The sequence below is a fragment of the Rhizoctonia solani genome, chromosome 12 (genome assembly GCF_016906535.1).
Source record: "Rhizoctonia solani chromosome 12, complete sequence".
Lineage (NCBI taxonomy): Eukaryota > Fungi > Basidiomycota > Agaricomycetes > Cantharellales > Ceratobasidiaceae > Rhizoctonia > Rhizoctonia solani.
In genome coordinates, this window is record NC_057381.1 from 1019842 (window position 1) to 1042599 (window position 22758).

The following is a 22758-nucleotide window of genomic DNA, read 5'->3' on the forward strand; positions in this document are numbered from 1 at the left end:
GTCTTTCGGCCGATTCATCTTATTGATCTCCCTGTTGATATTACTCTACCTCAACGTATTATACGAACATCCTTGATCCTGGTACGCTCTAAGTGCTGTTTTGAGCTGTCGCACTAACTCGTTCAAGCCTCGTTGGAGTATGGTGCCTGAACTCTCCTTTCTCTGTTGACCTTTGACCTGCGTGGCCACCTCGTTCATCATGCTGCTGTCCATCCTGTTCAGGCGCGTATGGACTTTGGCGACGGGGGAGCGCGCCTCACCCCCCTTGAGGAGTTTACGCGATTGGACGATGCTGTGATCGCTGGAATCGGCACCGGGACGGCGTGCCCGATTGGCACGTTTGAGTTGACGAGGTAATTCTTGGATAATTGGCAAACTGATCGTTGGAGAGGGATGGAACTACGCAGCTCCGCCCGAATCTGGCCTATATAAGGCTCCGTGGTGGGCCTTGGAGCTCTTCAGAAACACTACCACTCCCATACTCATTTCAAACACTTATCACTATGATTGCTGTGAGTATTCTAGCTATGCCGTTGCAGAGCTCCTCTCTGACTCATCGAGACAGAACGTCGAGATTGTTAACTACTGCGGCGTACGTTGATGTCCCGTCTAGATGCACCGCATGTTCGTATGTACTGACTCCGCCTCGCTCTCATGGGATTGTTAGGAAGACTGCAAGTGGTGAGTATCTATTTTGAACTACACGACCTTGGCGCTGATTATTATCTTAGCGGCGCATCCTGCTCCTGCGAAAGCTGCCCCGTCCACAAGAAGTAATTGCTTCCACAAAGCATGGCTTGCGCGCTCCATCTCTTATTCATTTGTATCCATAAAACATAAATAAATTGTCCCTTTCTGAACTTACGATTTTTGCTCTCTGTGGAGAACGATGCAAGGGGCAGTTCTAGGGCAAAAATGCCTCAGGATCGGTCCACCTTCATTACGATTGATGACATAACCGGTGTATTGGCAAGCTTGGCGATGACGCTGAACAAAATCGAGAGCGCCGCTTCACGGTGAACCGCCAAATCAAAGATGCTATGGGGCGTATAGCCCGTCCCAGTCTTTTGCCACGGACCAGAGTTTGCCTCATAATTGAATTCACCAATAGCTGTGTAGATAAGACCTGTAGGACACAAGTTCTTATGATCGATCCTGATGAATACGACGATCAGTAGCTGGTTCTATTCTGTCCCAAATCCCGGAAAGTCCTATAGAAACCCGGTGTTATGCATGGAAGTCGACCAACGTAAGTCTCTCGTTGGTCTTTAGAGCTTCGTGAGTGGTCCTTGCGCCTCAATTATATGGCTTTGCTATAAACCGGAGCTGATCATATGCCGCAATCGACGCTTTTCTAACACTTCCACATCTATGCGGCAGTGTTGGTACAGCAGGATCCTTCTGTTATTCTACTCCGATCTTCATATTATTTATTTGTACAATATTACAAAGTTATATGCGCATATATGTGCATAAACGGAATAGAATAGCCAGCCACATACCACTGTTCGGCTGGCCTCAAGCACAGCACACTGAGTGTGTGCCGCGAATATACGTGATTGCTAGCATCTGGGGTTTGTGATACTTAGGCGTCAAGGGGTCATATTAGAGTACCTCGATCCTTGGTTTGAGATTCGAATTCAAGGGTTCGGCTGGTTTGCGGAAGGTGTAGATGAAATACAACAAGCCAGCCGTAATTTATCTCTTTAAGTGAATATCAAACCGACATCTTCGTATATTAACGTTACTCGTATGCATACGAATAGGGCGGAGTTTAAGCAGTCTCCGAGACACGGATAAGATGCATGATCAGTTTGCAGTTTAACGTATTGTCGAGTGCTGAGGCATACGATAGCACCAGTCGTGTTGAAAGGATCGCGGGTGACACGTATATTTGTTCAAATCTATGTAACAGTTGGGAGGTTCTAGTTCATTGGTTTCCGATAATTTAATGGTTCGAGGGCGTTGGTCTTTATACGAAACCGTAGAGAGATACAATTACCACTATGTCATTTCATTTTTTGTTTGGCAAACGTAGGCATAGTGACTAAGGCGGATAGGGTCACGTCCACTAATTAATGAGTCAGCCAGGTATGCAACTTGGCTTTGTTGTTGTCGCACCCGTTGGTTAGTATGTTGGATGCATTTTATCAAAGTGCATGAACACTGGGACCTTCAGTGCTCTTGCATCCAATAGCGCCAAGCCTGAGTACGGTCCAAATTTAGGGATTGACATGTGACCTCTGATTTGGCCTAGACCCGAAAACCTCGGGCTTGTGCGAGGCCGCATCGGCCGCGGGCCCCGGCGTGGGTTTGCGCAGCAAGTAGTGGAAAGCATTACACACGTATTCTGCTGAGTAACATATACAAGACTGGTCGTTAGTAATAACTACCGAGCTTGGCATTAGGCTTGAATGGTGTAAAGGAAAGGATATGGATATCTGAATGAGCTGGAGGGGTTCCATAGGACTCGTCATACGCGTCAGTGTTATATCATTTCAAAGACCTTGCGGGTCGCGCGGCAGGAGTGCCTGAGTCAGCTACGATCTTTTGAGCCCACATGCTCGATCCAACTTCCCCGCACGTCAGTTTGCGGACTAATACGCTATGAAAAAGGACTACTTATAGCCGCGATTCCGTTGGGATGTTGCGCAGGTTCCCTCGGGTTAGTTGACGACGTGCGCGCCTCGAACAATGGCGCCATCGACTAGGCTTGAACGTTCTGATTCGGAACATAACTCTGAGAAGACATTCGTCGGGAGAGTCAAGATGAAAAGGCGATCAACTATGACGCCAGCGCCAAGAGGGAAAGCTTGAAGCTGGTAATTCACAGCTGAGCCACCTCGAAACCATGATTTTTTGCGCTATGATAAGGCGAAATGGTGAGTCGTCTTCATAGGCTGTTTGTATTCAGCTAATTATATTCCCTATAGGTATCAACGTGTGCCCTTTGCTGGCAGCAACCCACCCGCCCCTCTAGTCTCGATTGACGATGCGCCTCTGACTCCAGAGGCAAACGCAAACTGGTTCTCCCATCTCTTCTTCCAATGGATCACTCCTACACTGTCATTGGGATACGCTCGACCTCTCGAGGCCCCGGACCTGTGGAAACTTCAGGATTCCCGTTCCGCTGAAGTCATGTCCAACCTCATTCTCCAAAGTTTCGAGCGACGAAAGGCAGAGGCCGATGCATATAACGAACGCTTAAAGAGCGGCCAGATCGGCCCCGGCTTGCGTGGAGTTTGGTGGTCACTTAGGGGCGTAAGGGCAAAGAGGGAGCAGCAATGGCGCGAGAAAGATGGTCTCAAGAAGCCTAGTCTAATGCTGGCTATGAACGACTCGGTCAAATGGTGGTTCTGGACTGGAGGATTGTGCGTCCTGATATCGAACGTGGCACAAATATGCAGTCCTCTACTCGTAAAGGTCAGTTGGATCTCCGTAGTAAATAAGTATGGATATTGACTTGAAGACTAAGGCTATCATTCAATTCGGCCAAGAATCGTATGCTAAGCATCGTGTGGGTGTCCCCGCTCCACCCATCGGGAAAGGAGTGGGCCTAGCGATAGGATTGTTCCTCCTTCCAAATAGTGTCCGCGCTCAGCATCCACCACGGTTTCTATCGCAGTGCCTCGACTGGGGTCCTGCTTCGCACTGGTCTTATTACAGCCATCTACTCCCGTGCAACCCAGCTTACATCCCGTGCTCGCTCAACTCTCACAAACGGCAAACTTGTCAACCATATTTCGACAGATGTCTCTCGCATCGACTTTGCCACTTCTTTCGCTCACATGGCCTGGACTGCCCCCATTCAGATGATCATCTGCCTGATCATTCTGCTTGTGAACTTGGGATGGAGCGCCCTTACTGGTTTCGCATTCTTTGTCTTGATCACCCCTCTCCAGACCATGGTCATGAAGCGCTTGTTTTCTATGCGCAAGAAGAGCATGATTTGGACGGATAAACGAGCCAAGCTACTTCAGGAACTTCTTGGCGGTATGAGGATTCTCAAGTTCTTTGCATGGTGAGTCTCTTGGGTGGTTAATCATCGGCGTACTTTACTCATATTTTACAGGGAAAATCCCTATCTCGAGAGAGTCTCCGGCTTCCGTAACAACGAGCTCAAGTACATTCGATCTTTGCTACTCGTCCGCTCCGCAAACAACGCTGTAGCCTTTTCGCTCCCCGTGCTCGCCTCGGTCATCTCGTTCGTCTCGTACTCACTCTCGGGCCATTCTCTCGATCCAGCGGTTATCTTTGCATCGCTTACCCTGTTCCAAATGTTGCGCATGCCGCTCATGTTCTTCCCGGTTGCCCTCTCGAGTGTAAGCATCTTTGATCTTGCCTTGCGTTATCGGATCTAGCTGACCCCTTCTATCTTTGATTCTCCCCAGATTGCGGATGCGTGGAACGCGACCGGTCGTTTGGAGGGCGTCTTTATCGCCGAGGTCCTATCCCAAACCCGCATTATCGACCCGTCTATTCCCGTCGCGCTCGAAGTCAAGGACGCCGAGTTTTCCTGGGACGGAGCCCCTCCAGAGGACGTTGTGTCCAAAGGCAAGGGGAAGAAAGGCAAAGGAAAGTCCTCGAAATCTACCGCCGAGGTCGCCGAGAAATCTGCGCGTGGACCCGGGGAGAAGGAAGCTACGGTTCAAGACGCGGGCGCTGCTGCTGCTGTTGCTACTGGAACCACGGGCGATGAACCTGCAAAGGAGGTAGTTTTCAAGTTGAAGGACATTAATTTGTCCCTTCCTCGTGGACAGCTCTGTGCGATCGTTGGTCCCGTCGGATCAGGAAAGAGTTCGTTGTTGCAAGGTCTGATTGGAGGTAAGTCTCATACTTGCATTTAATCTTGCTTGGTCTGACATTACTGTTCAAGAAATGCGAAGGGAAAGGGGAAGTGTTACGTTTGGAGGTTCCGTCGGGTACTGTCCTCAGACCGCCTGGATACAAAGGTCAGTATATGCGCTTATATTATCACATGCCCTTCCTGATTTAAATAATCAGCGCTACTGTGCGAGACAACATTACCTTCGGGCGTGAATTTGACGAGGCACGATACTGGGAAGCCGTTCGAGTCGCTTGCCTCCAGTCCGATCTTGACATGCTTCCGTCCGGAGACTTGACCGAAGTCGGCGAGAAGGGTATTTCGCTCTCTGGTGGACAAAAGCAACGCATAAACATTGCTCGAGCTGTGTATTATGGTGCCGATGTAGTTCTTTTCGGTAAGCATCTTGGCTCTGTTTTGAATTTTAGTAAGTTGCTGATGGTTCTCATAGACGACCCTCTCGGCACTGGACGCACACGTCGGTAAAGCTGTATTCCAGAACGTAATCCAGGGCGCGCTTGCCGGTCGTACTCGCATTCTCGTCACGCATGCTCTTCACTTTATCCCTCAGTGCGACTATATTATCACCCTCGAGGACGGACGCATCGCGGAGCGTGGTACCTATGAGGAACTGATGGCCAAGGACGGTGCATTCGCGCGCTTCCAGAGACAGTTTGGCTCCAAGGACGAGGAAGAGGAAGAGGAAAAGCGTGAAGAGGAGGTCGAGGCTATTGAGTCTTCCGAGAAGAAGCCCAAGAAGGAACAAGCACCAGCCAAGCAGCTCATGCAAGCCGAAGAACGCAACACGGGTGCCATTAGTGGTTCTGGTAAGAAATGATTGTTTGAGGAAGATACACAACCTGACAAAGATCTCCAGCATACCTCTATTTCAAGGCTGCCAACGGAAAGGTCTTGGTACCGCTTTTGATTCTGGCCATTCTCTTGACTCAAGGTGCTACCGTGATGTCTGCATACTGGTAAGCACTTACTGGAATTTATCCTTTCTGGATGCTGATTGAAAAAAAAAAATAATAGGCTTGTTTACTGGCAAGAAATGTAAGTTGATAACTGGCCGGAGGGGAGCCATATGCTTACCGAAATTTCCTAGGAAATGGCCATATCCTCAAGGATTTTACGTATGTATCTTGCATTTTGTAACGTTTCCTACAAAGCTAACGCACTGATTTGCTTAGATGGGCATATACGCTGGCTTGGGTGCAGCACAAGCAATTTCGATATTCGCTATGGGTGCATTGTTCGCGTTGATGTCCTTCTATGCGTCTGTGTCCTTGCACAGAGTAAGCACCTATTGGTTGAAGTATAGCGGCTATTGCTGATTATATACACAGGGCGCGATGAAACGGCTTATGCATGCTCCGATGTCCTTCTTCGATACTACAGTAAGTGGTCGTAATGTTGTATGTGACTACTCCCTAACGATATATTTTAGCCTTTGGGTCGCATTATGAACCGTCTTACTAAAGGTATGTAGACTTGAGCTCGCCTCTGTGCTTTGGATTAAGAAGATCCATTTTATTAGACATCGACACTATTGATAATACTCTGGTACGTTTCATAAACCAGCATTATCATCTAAACCTGACCACGCCTTTAATCCTATAGGGCGATGCTCTGCGTATGCTTGCTGGAACCATGTCCCAAATCTTGGTGCAATCATCCTCATAGCTATCCTGCTCCCGTGGTTCCTTATCCCAGTTGTTTCCATCTTGTTCATCTACTGGGCAGCTTTGTTCTACCGCTCGAGTGCACGTGAACTCAACGTCTGGTAAGTCGCATATTTGTATCCATTTATTATATTATTTATCATCTTCCAGATGCAATCCTTCGTAGTAGCCTTTACGGCCACTTCTCCGAAAGTTGTCCGGCCTCGCCATATCCGGCGTACGACGAAGTGGGTCGATTCCGAGAAGAGAACAGGAGGCGTATGGACATTGAGAATCGAGCATATTGGTTGACCGTCACTAATCAACGGATGGCTCGGCATTCGACTCGACTTTTTGGGTACTATCCTTACTTTCTGCGTCGCTATCCTGGCAGTTGCTGCCCGGTTCAGCCTATCCCCTCGCAGATTGGTGTGGCTCTATCCTATATTTGTTGGTTCGCAGGTTTGTTCGGTTGATTACCGGTTTTTTGCAGTTTCTAACCATATCTGATAGAGTTCGGTGGATGGTTCGTCAAAGCGCAGAAGTTGAGAACGACATGAACGGTGTCGAAACGTATTCTCCACTATGCCCAGCACGTCGAACAGGAGGCCCCATATGAGATTCCGGACAAGGAACCGCCTGCAAGTTGGCCTGAGAGTGGTGCAGTCGAGCTCAAGGATGTCGTTATGAGCTACAGCCTGGTCTTCCGCAGTTCTCCGTGGACTGAGCATGCGCATTCAGGGAGGTGAGAAGATCGGTATTGTCGGGCGCACTGGTGTGGAAAGGTAAGCACTACAGCCAGGCCAATTGGAGTCATTATTAACAAGATATACAGAGCTCCATCATGGTTGCTTTGTACCGGATGGTTGAACTCACCTCGGGTTCGATCTCCTTGGATGGCGTTGATATCAGCCAGATTGGTCTCCATACTCTTCGCGATCGAATTGCGAGTACGTATTACGATTAACATGGTTTTACGTCTGCTCACTACCATTGGGCAGTCATCCCACAAGACCCTTACTTTTCAGCGGAACCATCCGAAGTAATCTCGATCCCTTTGGCGTTTACGATGCTCGTCTGTGGGACGCTCTCAAGCGGGCTTACCTTGTTGATCGTCCGACAGCCGGCACAAGAGGTCGTCGGAGACGGGGATATTCCGAGTGGTGCCCAGACTCCTGTGAATCGATTCACACTTGACACTGTTATTGAAGAGGAGGGAGGTAACTTGAGCGTTGGTCAGCGTCTCTTGTGAGCCTTGCTCGTGCTTTGGTCAAGGACTCCAAGATCATTGTGTCGATGAGGGTAAGCGGCTTCACGCTGATTCTTCTGCTTCAACTGACTCCCACTCCTAGCCACTGCTTCGGTGATACGAGACGGATAAAAATATCCAAGACACGATCTCTCGCGAATTTGCCGACAAGACACTACTTTGCATTGCTCGTAAGTTCGAAATTATACACCAAATCCTTATGCTAATAAATCAATAGACCGCTTGAAGACCATCATCGGATACGACCGTATCTGCGTTCTCGATGCCGGGCAAATCGCCGAATTTGATTCGCCGATGGCATTGTACAAGCGGACGATGGTATCTTCCGCTCGATGTGCGAACGATCGTCCATCACGGCAGAGGATATTTTGAATGCATCTTCATCTAGAAAAACTTCAGATTAACACGCTTTACGATAGTATTGGTTATATAGACGCTTTTTATGTTATTTCATCACGATTTTAATCAATTAATGCCACACGCTTTGGGTTTCTTATCCTACTGGGATTAACGAGCTGTATATACCAGTTTTGCAATCGATTGAGGCATGATGCCAGTTCGCTGGGTTCTATCCTGGAGCGTGATTTTTAGAACGTCATCTAGCGTGCAGTGGAGTATTCATAAGGGTTTGTCTGGCTAGTATTAGCATTGGGCCTGGGTCTCTGCAGGGGACAGGCGGGGGTGCCCCTACCTCGCATAAAGCACGTTGGGGGGTATACATGCACCACCCGAGGAGTATATCCGAGTATCCCGAGTTCGTACGGTTATGAGGGTTCATGACCTCAACACAATAGCACAGCTCTAACAGAACAAGACTGTGAGTTCCTAACACGCGAATCCAGGGAGGCGAAGATCATTCTTGTAATATCAAAGAACTAACAGGGGTAGAACAACCAAGAGCTTAGATATCTGTGATAGTTCGAGGTGATGTGCAATAGCAGGAATTCGAGGATTGTGAATTACAAGAATTAGGTGTTCTCGATGATGTGGCTTGGACCCCACAATCCGCATACACCTCGAAGCCGGGCTCTCAGTCCTCATGCATTAATCCTAGGTCGCTTAGCTAGACTCATGATATAGCCCCCTATATGTTGATTTTAGTTCACCGCCACGGGCTTTATTCATGGAGCCTGGGCGTAGAACCCGCCGGCTCCACTGGCCTCGCCTTAGCTGTGTGCCTTGGTATTGATTCGGAACAAAGATTCTGAAGTACTGTAGCGGCAATATCGCGCACTAACATCTCAAGACGATTTTCGCGGCCAGCAACATTGATTTCATCAATAATAAGACCATGCACTATCGTGACGTCGGCGAGCATGCTCATACTGATTCAAACATTTCTCACGGTTTGGACCCATGAGCCTGGCAAGCCCCTATATACCCCGCGTGCACTGCACGTGCTAAGCAACGGCCTGCAAGGATTCACTTGACATGCAGGTCGAATTGCTGATTTTGATACGCCGATGCATAGGAGCCGAGGGATGCATTCCAGATCCCAATTCTCAAATCCCAACGCCGTCCAGCGACGGATCTTCGATCACATCTTGGAGCGAGTTTACACGCGTTTTCGGCGAGGGTAGTTCTGGACTACAGGACACAAATCCAACACCATTCATACTTGTTACATAATATTAGACTCGATTGTTACGAATTAACGTCGAACCATTCAGATCTGGGGGTCCTGCAGAAGCCTGATCACCATCGACATGCTGCTTGCCTTGCCCTTGCCTCTTTTGAGTTTATTCAAGACCCGGTCTGGTGTGTTCTCAATGCACGTATTGTGAGGCGTTCGCAAACCCCGAAAACAAGAGCAAAATAAATACAGGTTGAAATAAGAAGTCAAAACGCTATGGATGGTCTATGCAAATGATTGCGTGAATGCTAAACCCTCGCGGAGGGGAGAGAAAGGGGGGGGGGTCGTCAATGTACATTAGGTTCACTAAATTTGAGTCCCCGGGGGAAAGGGATAGGGGTGCGAGTTTACATCACACTGATGGCAGTCGAGCGAGAGCTGATGGAAGATTGAGACTCGTTGTGGTTCAACTCGGGGCGGAGTTCGTAAGCGGATGCCTTGGCAGTTTCGCTAACGCTAGGAGTGCCGGGACGAGAGGTAGAGTGGTGCTGGCTGCGGGCCATGACGTTGGGAGCATATTGATGGAGCATGCTGAGCATCATTCCGGCGGCAAAGTTGGCTTGAGGCTGGCCGGATTGACCTGGTTGCTGCTGGGTCATGCTGGGGAGGACGGCAGCGAGGAGTTGGCCGAGTTGATCCTGGAAGTAGGCAATGACGCTCGAGTTCAAACCGTTGAGACGAGCGTCGATCTCGGACTCATGTTGAGCAAGGTAAGGAGCAAGCAAGTGGTGGAAGACAAAAGTAGCGCCCTAGTAATAATGACTAAATTAGATTAAGTTGTTTGGGCATGTTGGTGGCGGCGTACCTGGGTTTGTGGTGCAACGAGCCAAACAAGGAAGATCGACTTGAACAACCAGTATCCAGGGAACCTTTGTGAAAGACGCGTTTAGCCACAGCGAGATGCATTGCATGGGTGTGGTACGTACCAAGACACAAGCCATTCAGCCAGGTATTCTGCAGACATCACGAACGCCATTACGCCCCAGTACTCGATCCAACGCTTCAGTTCGGCCGCCTGGACCTTCTGCTCCTCGACACCTTCGGGAGCATTCTTGAGAGTCTTATAGATGCCGTATCCTGGGTATAGGAACACGTAGACGATGCTAGAAAGACGTGAATAAGCGGGCAAGGGTGTCCGTATGAGAATGCCCCATACCTGCAAGCCTTCGCAAAGTGGAAAAAGACCATGGTGAGAGTAGAAAGGGTGTCTAGTAAATAATAAGAGTCGTGTGAGCGAGTATTCGCTGCGGAGGGTCGCCTGCGGTGGAATGAAGCATACGACGCGAAACGACCTACTTATATATACCACCCAGATGCTTCGGATTACTAATCTTTTCCTGTTGGGCCCTAAATGGGCACGTTGCTGGACATGTACATCCCCATACAAGTGCTGGGCCGGCTGCTTCGGAAACACGCGTTCAGGTAGGCTGGCCACACGATAGCACACACTGCACCACCTCTATTGCCAAGTTATTTTAATTTCGAAGCTCGAGGCGTTCACACCTCGGCCTTCCGAGTCACTTGCTTTTCTTAATCGGTCTTTGATTTTACGCATATAAACCTGGGGGTTTTAACCATCATTGATCTCTCCATTTTTATAGCCACTAGACTTGCCACCTGAGACCAGGAATGAGCTCCCGAGTTAGATTCATCGGTAAATATATAATTTACCCAACAACATCTTACCGACGTTCTATGTATATGTAGATGTTGGACTTAACCTCACCGATCCTGTATTTCGAGGATTACATAGGGGGAAAAGAAAGCACCGGGGTAAGTTATTGGATACGTAAATTGTCAGCACCCTAAATTTTCTCCCATTAGATGACATATTAGATGTTATCAAACGAGCAAAAGCTGCCGGCGTACAATCAGCCATTTTGACAGGGGGGAGCTTACACGAATCGAGCGAAGCATTGGATCTCGCTGCACAATTTGGTAGGTTCGTTTACTATTACTCCAAAAGTAATCTATCGGAACTCATTGTGATGACAGGATATTATGCAACAGTCGGATGTCACCCAACTCGATCCAGTCAGTTCGACTCGTTCAAAGGTGGACCGGAGGTGTATCTCGAAAGGCTGGACCAATTGATCGCATCACATCTTACCGGCACAGGGAGATGCGTAGCGGTCGGTGAATGCGGTCTCGGTAAGCTTTGTATCCCCGTATCACCTCCTTCCATATATGGTATTCACTGATATCTTCCAGACTACGACCGGCTCCATTTTTCTCCGATCGTCACTCAACAGAAACACTTTCGCTCTCAACTCTCGCTCGCAAAAAAGTATCATCTGCCCCTCTTCCTACACGTGCGTGCCGCGCACGAAGACTTTGTCCGTATTTTGAAGGAGGAAGGATTTGGGGAGGATGGCGGACGAGCGGTAGGTGGGCGAGGTGGCCTGGTCCATAGTTTTACCGGTCGGGCGGGAGAGATGAAGGAACTTGTCGCGATGGGTTTTCACATCAGGTACGGAACGCGTCGATGTGATTCCTGGACTGGCCAATTAACTTAATTATCACAGTGTGAATGGGTGTTCGATGAAAACGGACCAAAATCTCGCGACAACAAAGGCTATACCCCTTCATCGATTGATGGTAGAAACTGGTGAGAGCTCCACCGGTTTTTAAGGGTCTCTATTAATGAATTACCAGATGCTCCGTGGTGTTCAATGACATCCACTCATTCGTCCAGAGCACATATAAACACCCTTCCTTCTCATTTACGAGAACTATATTTTCCACCTAGCTGTCAACCTGAGAAGTTTATCGAAGGTTTGCCCGGTTTCCTTGTAAGCTCTATTTAGTATCTGATTAAACATTTTATATAGGCCGAGTGGTTAAAGGTCGCAACGAGCCTTGTGCAATAGGAGGGGTTGCGTGGGTCGTCGCCAGTCTCAAGAACCGCGAACTGATCGACGTGAGCCGTGCGGCATGGAATAATACCGTCGAAATGTACGATTTACACGAGTTGATGGATGCAGAATATCACGAGGATATCGCAGCACGCGATGCATCAAAAGATAAACCTGTGGAGAATGGTGGAGTAGTTGATGGTGGAGCGATGGATGTAAAAACGGAGGCAAAAGAGGTAGATCCTACGGAGAAGAAGATACGGATTCTCAAAAAAAAGGTTGGTTGATTGGACAAGGGGCTTGGGGTCGCTAATTAAGTCAATCTTGCAGTTACAAGCGATCGAGCAATTGAAAGCACGGAGGGACAACGGTGATAGCTTAGAAGCGACCCAATTACAGAAGATTGAGGGGGAGGCTGATTTATTGAAACAACTCGAAGAGCTAGAGAAGTCATAATGCAGAATAAATAGATGAATCAATCATATCCAATTGCCTGTTAACCAATTAGCGCATATATGCTACTGAGCTGCAGTGTAATGCTCATGAATAGACAATAGAATAATTTACTCAGAAATCTCTCAGTGTTTCGAAAAAAGTAGAGGATGCCCCTATTTTGGTCGATTGGTATCCGGTCCCGCGGAAGCCTCCTATTTTCAACCATATAAAGTTGTGCGCTCTTTCCCATCCCTCCTGTCACCTATTTTTACCGTCGCTCTTTGAGGAGGTTAGTCCCCCCCCCCCCCATCGAGCAAGAAGGCTATAGCTCACTTGCAAGGCAGACATAAACTACACACTCCTTCAAATATGTTAGTCACTCGTTCATGCATCGTTGACCCAAATCCGTCGCCCGACAGTCTGGAAGTCACCCCCTTAGTGACTCCCAATAGTCCAGATTTTCCGTCTCTCGGGTCCGCAGTCGAGCTGGTCGCTACTGATGCACCCGCTCGTGCAGAGTACACTAAGCCATACACAAGTATATTTGCACCAGTGCCAAAGCCCTTACCGCTACGCCCTTCATTTGGGGTAGACTTGACTAGCCCTACCAGGCGTCGTGCATCCGACGGGCGCCTTCGCGAACCTTCTGCTGGTGGGGAGGAACGCGCAAAGGCTCTGGGGACTGTTAGGAAGATGTTGGAAGAATTGCGCGTTTCGCCAGACCAGCAATCTATTCCTCCTTCACTTACGAAGAACGGTGCTTGGACTCCGATGGATCTCTATATTCCACCTTGGAAATTAAACCGGTCGCGCGAGTCAACATCGAAGCTTGAAGACACTTCGAACTCATCCGCGACCAAGCAGGTCCCAAAGGTCAATCTCAACGACGAAACTCTGGAGGAGGACGAACAGCTCGCAATGCTCGAGGACCTCGATAAGGAGGAGACTAAAACGACTGTATGGGACAGCATACATGAAGCCGTCCGAGTTGTCGAGAAACTTGAGGGGCCCAACTGGCCGTCTTGGAGTTTCTGGATTCAGCGTAAAGTTTGTCGGGCCAAAAAGAATATTTGGGGACATATCGACGGATCCCGTTCTCGCGAATCTTCGGACGAGTGGGACGCCGACGAAACTGCGATCCACTGCGCCCTTCTTTCGTCTTTGAATTTTGACATTATCTCTGACCAGGTTCGAAGCTGTACGACCGCCAAGGAAGTCTGGGATCTTTTAGAACTGCTTTACAAGGACAAGCCTACTCCTGAGAGCCGAGCTGTGGATTTGATCAGGGAGATGACCAGGATGACTTACTTTGAGGGACATGATATTCAGCACTACTTGCATCGTTTCGAGGGGATCGTAGATGAACTGAACCAAGGGCCCTATCCTATTCCACTGGAACTAGCTAAGCAGTTTGTATTGGGATCGTTGCCGGGTGCACTCTTGAAGGATATGGGCTTGCTGCGCACCAAGGAGCACACATCAATCCAGGACCTTTGTCAGGATATAATGATGCTCAAGAAAGAAACCATCTCCGAAGATTGCTCGTCGGTAACTTCTCAACACAACGTTGGCGCTTGCCTACCCTTGGACTTGAGATACTACAAGTATACCGGAGACGGAGTTCTCCCCGACGGCACACTCTATCTTCGAGCCAAGAAGACTTGTGGAGCATGCCTATCATTTGGACACAAGGCGTATGCGCCTGATTGTCCTCAGACCGAGGCCAGATTGGGGCTGTGGGGATCTCAAAAGGACGCACAGAGGCCATGGGATCGACGCTCCGCTCATCGGCCTGATTGGTCTGAAACCAGCAATAATTCTAGGCAGGCTTTAGGAGTATACAATGGTCGGGTTAGCCGCCCGACGACCCCTGGTGGTGGTCGAGATCAGGAGCGGATGCGTGCTGTGTCTGGGGGACCGGATCGCACGCGCACCACGTCAGCTGGATGGATGTCGGCTCGTAGCGGGCGCATTTCGCCTATATCCAAGGTGCCGTCTGGGAGTTCGGGAGTTGTAAGCTCCAGGTCTGGCAACGGACTGTCTGCTATTGAATTAGATTCTTGGCGGTGATTGTATCATTGTAATCAATACTTGTAGAAAGCTGTAAGTAATATTGTAATCCAGTTCCATTCAAGAGGTTATAAAGCGTATACAAAATGAATCGATATTTTAAGAAGACACGTGTGTATTTTAGTCGCGAATGAAGACGGCTGCTGCGCCCATTCCGAGGCCGATACACATGGAAGTCACCAGGACCTGCTCGAGTTATTTAGAGTGCTGAGAGACAACCTATATTCGTAGCTTGGTGCTTACCTTTCCTCCACGGCGCTCGAGCTCGGCTAGGCCTGTTGCAACTTGACGTGCGCCTGTCGCGCGTAGATACGCAAAATGTATGTCAGGACTAGACGAGAGAGCACGGAAGAATAACACTTATCTAGCGGGTGCCCAAGTGCAATAGCACCTCCATTTACATTGACTTTTTCGATATCTAGGCCGAGTTTGCGTACAGAGTAGACGTACATCGATGCAAACGCCTCGTTAATCTGGAAGATGAACATGAGTTATAGCAGAAGACAATGTAGCTTTAACCTACTCACTTCGAACAAATCCACATCCAACACTCAACCCTGTCTGCTCCAGGGCCATTGGAATGGCATATGTTGGGCCGATACCCATGATTCTCGGCGCGAGCCCGGCAACGCTGGTCGTGATATATTTAGCCAAAATTGGCAATCCTAGTTCTTCGGCCTTCTTCCTCCTCATGAGTAACACGGCTGCCGCTCCATCCGTGATCTGGCTCGCGTTCCCGCCTGTCGTTTTCCCTCCTCCCCACTGCGGGAATGCACTACGGATTTTGCCGAGTGCAGCTGGGTTGGTGTCGTGCCTAATTCCATCGTCCTTGTCGACGATAATTCGGGTACGTTCTGATTCGGATTTGGAGAATCCTTCAACCGGGACAATTTCCGAGAATCTACCAGTACGTTGTGCTTCAGAGGCACGTTGGTGGGATCTGTATAAGAATGAGTGTCATGAAGGAGACGGGGGACTGGAACGGAACCTACAGAGCAGCGAATTGGTCCATGTCTTCGCGAGTGATATTGAAATCTTGCGCCACGTTTCACTTGTCCATCCCATCGGCTAGACGTAACTATTGGTCAAATGACTCAACGGGGGAGGGAGAGTCGTACCATAACACAATCTTTGGCGGTGTTATGAGCCATGATTTCATCGCTCAGTTTTGGTGAGCCAGAATCAGGGCTACATTACTCTCATCAGTAATCTATACTATTGGACACACAAATTGCTTACTTGGCGGTCATACTCTCGACCCCAACTGCCAACCCAATGTCGATTTGACCAACCCGGATCTGGTTTGCGACAGTGGTGACGGCCATTAATCCACTTGAGCAAAGCGGTTGATGACCTGAACGGGCGTCGTTTGTGGAATGCCTGCTGCAAGAGCCGCCGAGCGCGCTTCGTAGGGTGCGCCTGGGGAAGAACAGTCCCAACGCAGATATCTTGAATCAACGCGGGGTCAATCTGCATTTTGGCGATTGCGGCCTACGGATAGTGATAATTAGGGAAATTTGTGGGGTAAATTAATGGGCAAAGTATGTACCTTAAACATGCCAGTGAGCAATTCATCGCTCCTATGGATGGCATTCTATTAGCGTGCCTGATGTTCATTTGTACAAGATACGCACCGAGTGTCCTTGAACCCTCCCTTCTTGGCCTTGGTCAAAGCGCTCCTGACTGCCATAGTAATTACGACGTCATCCGGGCTTTTCTTCGACAACGCAGGAAGGCCGCTGGGAGCCGACGAGAAATGGGAAGTGAGTTGTCTGATACGGTCCATGGCTATCGTAGGCTGGGATGAGTAGTAACTAGTCACCTGCCACCCAGCTGTTTTTAATCCAACTATGTCACCGGAACTTGTCAGGGCCCTCGCCTTCCCGGCATTACCGGGACAAGTTCGTTGCCGAAATAATTCATCTCCCATTCTTCGACTTGCAAGCACAGTAATCTAGCCTGAGTAATGAGCGTAATTGATTGATTGTAATGCATTGACAGTTAAATCCAAATTAACAAAAAAAAGTGCACCAAAGCGAATGCAAAAGAAGGGAAGAAAACGACAGGAATAAACAATCACACAACCTCTTCGCCAGATTCATCTTCCTCGTCCGACGCAGAGTGAACACCTACTCGACCGACTCCATTGACCAACTTGATCGATCCATCCCCAAATGACGGTTTACGCTTCATTCCGAGGTCTATGGTCATCAGCTGCGTTACCCAGCCCAGGATTACCAAGGACTTACATACGATAGTCTCGACCGCATCGGCCTCGGTCGCAGGCTCCGAGCTTTCAGGCGTCTCCGGGTCCGATTCTTGTCCTTCCTGCTCATCGTCTTCGTTGTTTTTATCTACTCCAACTTCGGCAAGAAGTTTGGCCTCCGCCTTCGTCGCTTTTCGGTGTTTTCTTCGGGCACGTTTCGCAGCTTTGAACTCCTCGGCCTTTTTTGCTTTCTCGTTCTCCTTCTCTTGTGCCTCCGGATTGTTATTGCCAGCAGCTTCTGCGCCTTTTCCCGGGGGCGCCTTGGTCGCAGATGTTGTCACTGATCCCATGGCTCCACGTCCGAATATGTCCTCAAACAACGTCCTCGGGACAAACGGTGCAGCATCTACACTGATTCCACGAGCCTTTGAACCCTTCGGAGAGCTCCTGGACTTCATCTCCGGCAAGAACGAGCGACCATCGGTCCGAATCGCTCATCCCGACTCCAAGCACTCCAGACTCATCCCACGACGGTTGGTCAAGCTTGAACGGCACAGTACGGGTACGTGCTTCTGTGGGGCCCGAGGCCCCAAATATGCTTATGCGGGTCGATTTGGCATCTGGGTATTGGAAGAGTGCGAATGTAGGCTGAGTGGGATGTGCTGCAATATGCGGAGGATGTTGGGACGAGCACGGGTACATCGTCAAGGGTGCATGCCAAAGGACTCCACATGCGATCGTTAGCCAGCTAGAGTAAGTGCCAAAGGCGAGGGGACATACCACATAGCCGAACCAAATCCCACAACACTACAGTCTGAGCTCCAAGCACGGCAATGTACCTCCCACTTGACCCCACGAACACAAGCTCTCTCGGGCCTTTGGTCTCGACACACGATAAGGCTCCACGAGGAATGGTAGTGTTTTCGCTATCCCATAGCGTAATGCACTGGCCGTGTATGACAGCCAGGAGGGATCCGTCTGGAGAGAATAATGCTTTGGAGGGGGTGTGGTTTCGATAACTGAACGAAGAAGCGCACATCCAAAACTCTGATTGAACTAAATTAACCGCGTGCGAGCGTAAAGTAAATCAGGAACACACCTTCATCAGAGGACTTCCTAATGCCCCACAACTTGACCTGCCCGTCCTCCCCTGTAGTGGCAAGCATATCACCTCTCGGGTGAAACGCGAGGCTGGTAACGCGGTGTTCTCCATGCGGTCTGTCGATACGGGTGTTGAGCGAGGGGGTCGTGGTAGAATCAGCATTGTTCCATTTCCAAAACTTGAGGTAGATTTCCGCGTCTGCTCGAGAGTCGACTGTAGCCAACCACTGTACATCGGTCTCTTTCCCCTTGGTAGAAAGTGCAACCAATCCAACACGGATAGGCTCGATTGGTGTTTCGTCCCTTCTTGAGACTCGGCTGGCAGGTGCGACCTCGAGCTCGCCAACGAGGCTTAGCCCGGCGCCTGTACGGGAAAGGATTTGTAGGGATGCAGGGTGCGTGGCCGGGACAAGTATACGGTTGGATTGTGAATTGGATACGAGAGGAAGGGGGAGTGTCGGATTAGGGTCTGTTATCCTGGGTGAGTTGGAGAGTATTGACCTGAAAGATGTGTAAGACGCACCTAATCGCACTCTTCTCACTGCTCTGATGATCCTCAGAGTATCGCTACCCACAAAGACTACTCCCCCATCCATAAGTGCAATCGCGTACTCAAGGCCCCCGTTGGGGCCAAAACATACCGATACGGCCCCGATGGGAGCACCCACACGAGGAATGTACTCTCTTGACCAGAGTGTAACTGCCAGACGACCAATACCGCTTCTTCACCACCACTGACGAGTTGAGCTCCGCTCGGGGTAAACGAAAGCGCCGAAACGGCATGAGCATGCCAGTGAAGTGTGGTTGTCGCTGCGGTAGATTTCGAAGGCGAAGGGTCGGATGTGAGAGGTACGGCGGTGTCGTTCAAGCAGTACCAAAGCCTAACAACACCTCGGTCGTCGCCAGTTGCAAAGTAGGACTCGGTGGGGTGCACAGCGAGACAAGTTAATGCATCCGGTGACATGAATGTTGTGAATCCGCGAGGTTCGTTTCCGCGAGTGCGAGAGACGTAGGCTTTGTTGCCGCCAATAACGATGAGATATTCACCGCAGGCCGAGATGGCTGCTCCAGTTGCACGGCGGGTCTTTCCAACATAGGTCGTACGACTCGATTTATACGCCTTTGGGGGATCCGATAGACAAGATTTTGGAGGTTGAAGCTGGTGTTTTGGTTTAGTCGTAACGCGGAATACATGGCTTGAGTCAGACTCTTTGCCTGGGTAATAACCAGGATTAGTCACACATGATGGGGTATGGAGAGATGAAGCACCCAGGTTCGCAGTAGTGACAACAAATAGGTCATCATCGAGGGAAGAGTGAGTCGCTATATGCGTAACAGGCTGATCGATCCGGAGTGTTTCGAGCAAAGCGCCATGGTGGGTATCCCAGCGCTTGAGCGTTCCGTCTAGGGACGCGGAGAAGAGTTGTGTCGAATCGTGTGGGTTAAGTAGGAGGGCTGTGATTGTGTCAGAGTGGGCCGGAATAGTCGAAACAAGTCGTCCAGTAGCGGTGGAGAAAATTTGGAGCGAAGATGCTGCCGAGGTAAAGAAATACCTGAAAATGGGTAAATAAATAAGCTTAATTTGGACAAGAATGGTATGCTTGCCTGGAATCGGGAGTAAAGAGCGGAGGGAGGGCGGATATGGAGCTCTCCGCTAGGTTTGCCCACTTCCATACCTTGTCTTTTGCATCTTGTCTCTTGGCCACTGCCTCTTTGCGCCGCTTCTTCCTGGGTGCACCTTCCGCCACCGTCGTTGCCGTCACCGTTACAGTTGTTTCTTCGGTTACCCCATTTGTGGTAGCATTGTCCCTATCTCTTTTCTTCTTGTGCTCTGCACTCTTTTTGGGCGACGTCGACAGCATTGGCCTCTTCCCAAGCTCACTTGACTTGAGCCGCTCAGATAGCTGATGAAAGTCACGACCTCGGATGCAAATTTTTTGGAGGACGCTCGAGCGCCCGGCGCTTCACTTTGCTTTGTATCTTTCGCGGTTCTGGACTATTGTATCAGGTTCGACATCTACGAGGCTCAATTCTTGGAGATACACAGCACTCAGGAGTTTGGTAGCTTAAATTCCAAAAGAATTTGAGGATACAACTAAGCAAAGTGTGAGTTAGAAGATCGGTATTGCGTCATCAAGGACGATCTCAAACTTTAGCCAGGCAATTTGGTGGGCCATTATCGAAAACCATAATATATAAGCGTTTGGTCTTCAAGAAAAGGGAAGAAATCCGTATCAACAAGATTCCGAGATAACTTGAAGTAAGTGTAATCATGTGTTTTAATCTCATTAACAAATAGAGCATTTTGAAGTGCTATGCATATCCATGTCTTGGGAGTCGGCTCGATCGGTTCGCTCATCTCGTTACACCTGCGGCACTCGACACCCCACCAGATCACCCTCCTCGTCAAACGTAGCTCTTTCGCGCAGACATTCAGGTGCGTTTCGCTTATACACCTTATATTTCAATGAGGGCTTCAAGACGCAATTTCTCCACAGACATGAACTCGAACAAACAATCACGGTCGAACGCGAAGGCTCGACCATCAGAGCAGACGGATTTAGTGTCGAGCTCACGGATCCTGCCGCAGAGAAAATGCGAAACCTCTTACGCCACCCCGACGGAACACTCCGTGCGTCGATTCTCCGTCCGCGTAAACGATACGCGGGGGTTCAGCCATCTAATGACCCAGCAACACCCATCACATCTCTCATCGTCACCACCAAGGCACCCTCGACTTCTCGGGCCATCCGGGCCCTCTCGCCCAGGCTCTCCCCAGACTCGACAATCACCTTGCTCCAAAACGGGATGGGTGTGTACGAAGAACTATGTGCGAACATCTTCCCTGCCCCGGAAACGAGACCACATTTCGTGCTCGCAAGTACAACACGGCGTTTGGGTCAAGAGACCATTCCACACTGTTCATGCTGGCTTTGGCGATTTGGTATTTGGAGTTGCACCGAGTAGTCGAGTCCAAATTCCTATCGATTTCGAGAAACCAAGCCGGAAGCAACTTAGAAGCTTGGACCTTGAGTCGCATAAAAAGGAGCAGGAGGCACTTCTTGATCAACTTGCCCCTTATGCGTCCCTTCATGACACTGTCAATGCTCTCCTTTCACTCCGTGGGCTGCAGTCATCCTGGATCGGAGCTTCCACGCTACAAGAACGACTCCAACGAAAGCTCGTCACCAACAGTGTCGTCAATCCACTCACGGCTCTTATGGGATGTCGAAATGGATCACTGGTAGGAAACCAGTACGCATATAAAATCGGACAAGGGATCTGTCAAGAAGCGGAAAAAGTCTTTCGAGCACATGTTAGAAGACGAAAGAGGTCAACCCAACAAAGACTCGAGTTTGACGGATCAAGACTTGGGGAGCGTAAATCTTCCTCTTAGACTGACGGCCCAGTCTCGAGGCCGAATTCGTTCGTGTCGCTCGGTTAACGTCTGTGAACTTTTCTTCAATGTTACAGGACGTAAGGAGTGGGAAGGAGACCGAGGTAAATTATATGAATGGTTATCTGAGTAGGATGGGGAAGAAATATGGTATCCAGACTCCGGTGAATGATATGCTTAGAACGCTGGTTCAGATGAAGGGTGCGATGCCGAATAAAGAGGAGCCATAGCATGCCCATGTGTACGATTACGCATATTTAAGCTATATTCGAACAATCACCGTTCACTGCAAATATATTAAGGTGCTTTACTAACTCAGGCCCAAGCACCAACTTATGTAAAGTCAAGGACGCATATACCCATATATCAAACGTATAGATCAACGTCTAACTTGGTACAGAATTGCTTTTCCTTATTTGGCAAAGAAAGCACAGATCTTTTACACCCTTTGCTCATGTACTACCTTCTAAGCTATGGAGAGGTAATGTACTCGGGTACCGCGGGAAATACAGGTGAAGCCCAATTTACTTAACAGTCCCTTGCCTGTCTTATGAATAGAAATTTCTCAGCATTTAGGCGATGTAGGCCTAGTGGTATCATGCAAGCATACCTCTACTTATGCAAGACAGAGCATTATACAGCTGCCTATTAATGTGCTGCCTCAGAAATAGCGTAGGTCCCTGTAAGATATTAGTATTCGAATTAATAGTCGCCGTACTACATCATTTTTACTGCCTGTGAAAGATGACGGGAAGGTGCGTATCTCTCAATCGAAGCTTCACTGAGGGGATGAGACTGCAGTAGTTATTTCACTATTGGTCCGAATATACACGTGTAAACAACACGCGAAGCGAGCATGCGCCGCCCCGGATCCTTCACAGTTGATGGAGATCTTGATTAGCTCGACGAACTATCTGCCGTTTGACTAAGCAACGGAGACACCAAGCTACAGCTGATGAGAAATGCCTGAGGTTCAAACTTTAGGAGATCCCACGGAGGCTTCTACAGTATTAATTGCACTGGCTTTAACCAGTAACATAATAGCTACTACTAAAGAATAGCTACTACTAAAGCTCATTTGGGAGTGTGAAACAAGATAATAATGGCTCCAGAGATAACCGGATTGGGATTTGACTAGATACCGTATAATGCGCCGGCGTGCCCTTGATTATAAAATTGGTATCAATAGCGTGTATGCGGATTACGAAGGACACATATACCTACCATGTGTGTTATTAGTTAACCTGAGACTACATTGTGCACCGAGTGGTAGTGCTATGCCCTCTCTTTGGAAAGTAGTCC

The 22758-nt window shown here is 49.2% G+C and overlaps 7 protein-coding genes across 7 annotated transcripts; 4 read left to right on the forward strand and 3 right to left on the reverse strand.

Moving 5' to 3' along the window:
- Positions 1–228: 228 nt before the first annotated feature.
- RhiXN_11557 (ABC transporter transmembrane region) lies at positions 229–8131 on the forward strand (the record flags this gene model as incomplete). The annotated part of the gene is made up of 33 exons (XM_043331372.1): positions 229–353; positions 392–512; positions 566–592; positions 672–681; positions 732–773; positions 2834–2882; positions 2934–3423; positions 3476–3570; positions 3626–4021; positions 4073–4322; positions 4392–4824; positions 4877–4952; positions 5005–5209; positions 5277–5652; positions 5703–5802; positions 5861–5881; positions 5934–5961; positions 6019–6123; positions 6175–6225; positions 6276–6309; positions 6366–6391; positions 6449–6461; positions 6512–6611; positions 6677–6951; positions 7003–7019; positions 7083–7172; positions 7231–7274; positions 7327–7439; positions 7491–7709; positions 7765–7791; positions 7842–7852; positions 7911–7929; positions 7977–8131. 33 exons carry the CDS (start codon positions 229–231, stop codon positions 8129–8131), a joined length of 4143 nt encoding a protein of 1380 aa, XP_043184882.1.
- Positions 8132–9739: 1608 nt separating this feature from the next.
- Positions 9740–10580, reverse strand: RhiXN_11558 (TB2/DP1, HVA22 family domain-containing protein; the record flags this gene model as incomplete). The annotated part of the gene is made up of 4 exons (XM_043331373.1): positions 9740–10141; positions 10198–10261; positions 10319–10495; positions 10549–10580. The coding sequence occupies 4 exons, from the start codon at positions 10578–10580 to the stop codon at positions 9740–9742; spliced, it is 675 nt and encodes a 224-aa protein (XP_043184883.1).
- Positions 10581–11021: 441 nt separating this feature from the next.
- RhiXN_11559 (TatD DNase family protein) lies at positions 11022–12703 on the forward strand (the record flags this gene model as incomplete). Its single annotated transcript, XM_043331374.1, has 9 exons — positions 11022–11046; positions 11100–11165; positions 11217–11330; positions 11388–11543; positions 11604–11776; positions 11918–12000; positions 12142–12167; positions 12224–12525; positions 12578–12703. The coding sequence occupies 9 exons, from the start codon at positions 11022–11024 to the stop codon at positions 12701–12703; spliced, it is 1071 nt and encodes a 356-aa protein (XP_043184884.1).
- A 348-nt stretch (positions 12704–13051) lies between these two features.
- On the forward strand, positions 13052–14752 carry RhiXN_11560 (gag-polypeptide of LTR copia-type; the record flags this gene model as incomplete). Its single annotated transcript, XM_043331375.1, has 1 exon — positions 13052–14752. One exon carries the CDS (start codon positions 13052–13054, stop codon positions 14750–14752), a length of 1701 nt encoding a protein of 566 aa, XP_043184885.1.
- Positions 14753–15021: 269 nt separating this feature from the next.
- RhiXN_11561 (uncharacterized protein) lies at positions 15022–16538 on the reverse strand (the record flags this gene model as incomplete). The annotated part of the gene is made up of 7 exons (XM_043331376.1): positions 15022–15225; positions 15287–15692; positions 15741–15820; positions 15871–15940; positions 16005–16243; positions 16302–16332; positions 16387–16538. The coding sequence occupies 7 exons, from the start codon at positions 16536–16538 to the stop codon at positions 15022–15024; spliced, it is 1182 nt and encodes a 393-aa protein (XP_043184886.1).
- A 290-nt stretch (positions 16539–16828) lies between these two features.
- Positions 16829–19921, reverse strand: RhiXN_11562 (3-ketoacyl-CoA-thiolase, peroxisomal protein; the record flags this gene model as incomplete). The annotated part of the gene is made up of 9 exons (XM_043331377.1): positions 16829–16953; positions 17002–17342; positions 17392–17683; positions 17739–18005; positions 18058–18528; positions 18583–18639; positions 18672–19274; positions 19329–19592; positions 19648–19921. The coding sequence occupies 9 exons, from the start codon at positions 19919–19921 to the stop codon at positions 16829–16831; spliced, it is 2694 nt and encodes an 897-aa protein (XP_043184887.1).
- Positions 19922–20374: 453 nt separating this feature from the next.
- On the forward strand, positions 20375–21456 carry RhiXN_11563 (ApbA domain-containing protein; the record flags this gene model as incomplete). Its single annotated transcript, XM_043331378.1, has 3 exons — positions 20375–20496; positions 20558–20889; positions 20942–21456. The coding sequence occupies 3 exons, from the start codon at positions 20375–20377 to the stop codon at positions 21454–21456; spliced, it is 969 nt and encodes a 322-aa protein (XP_043184888.1).
- Positions 21457–22758: the final 1302 nt, after the last annotated feature.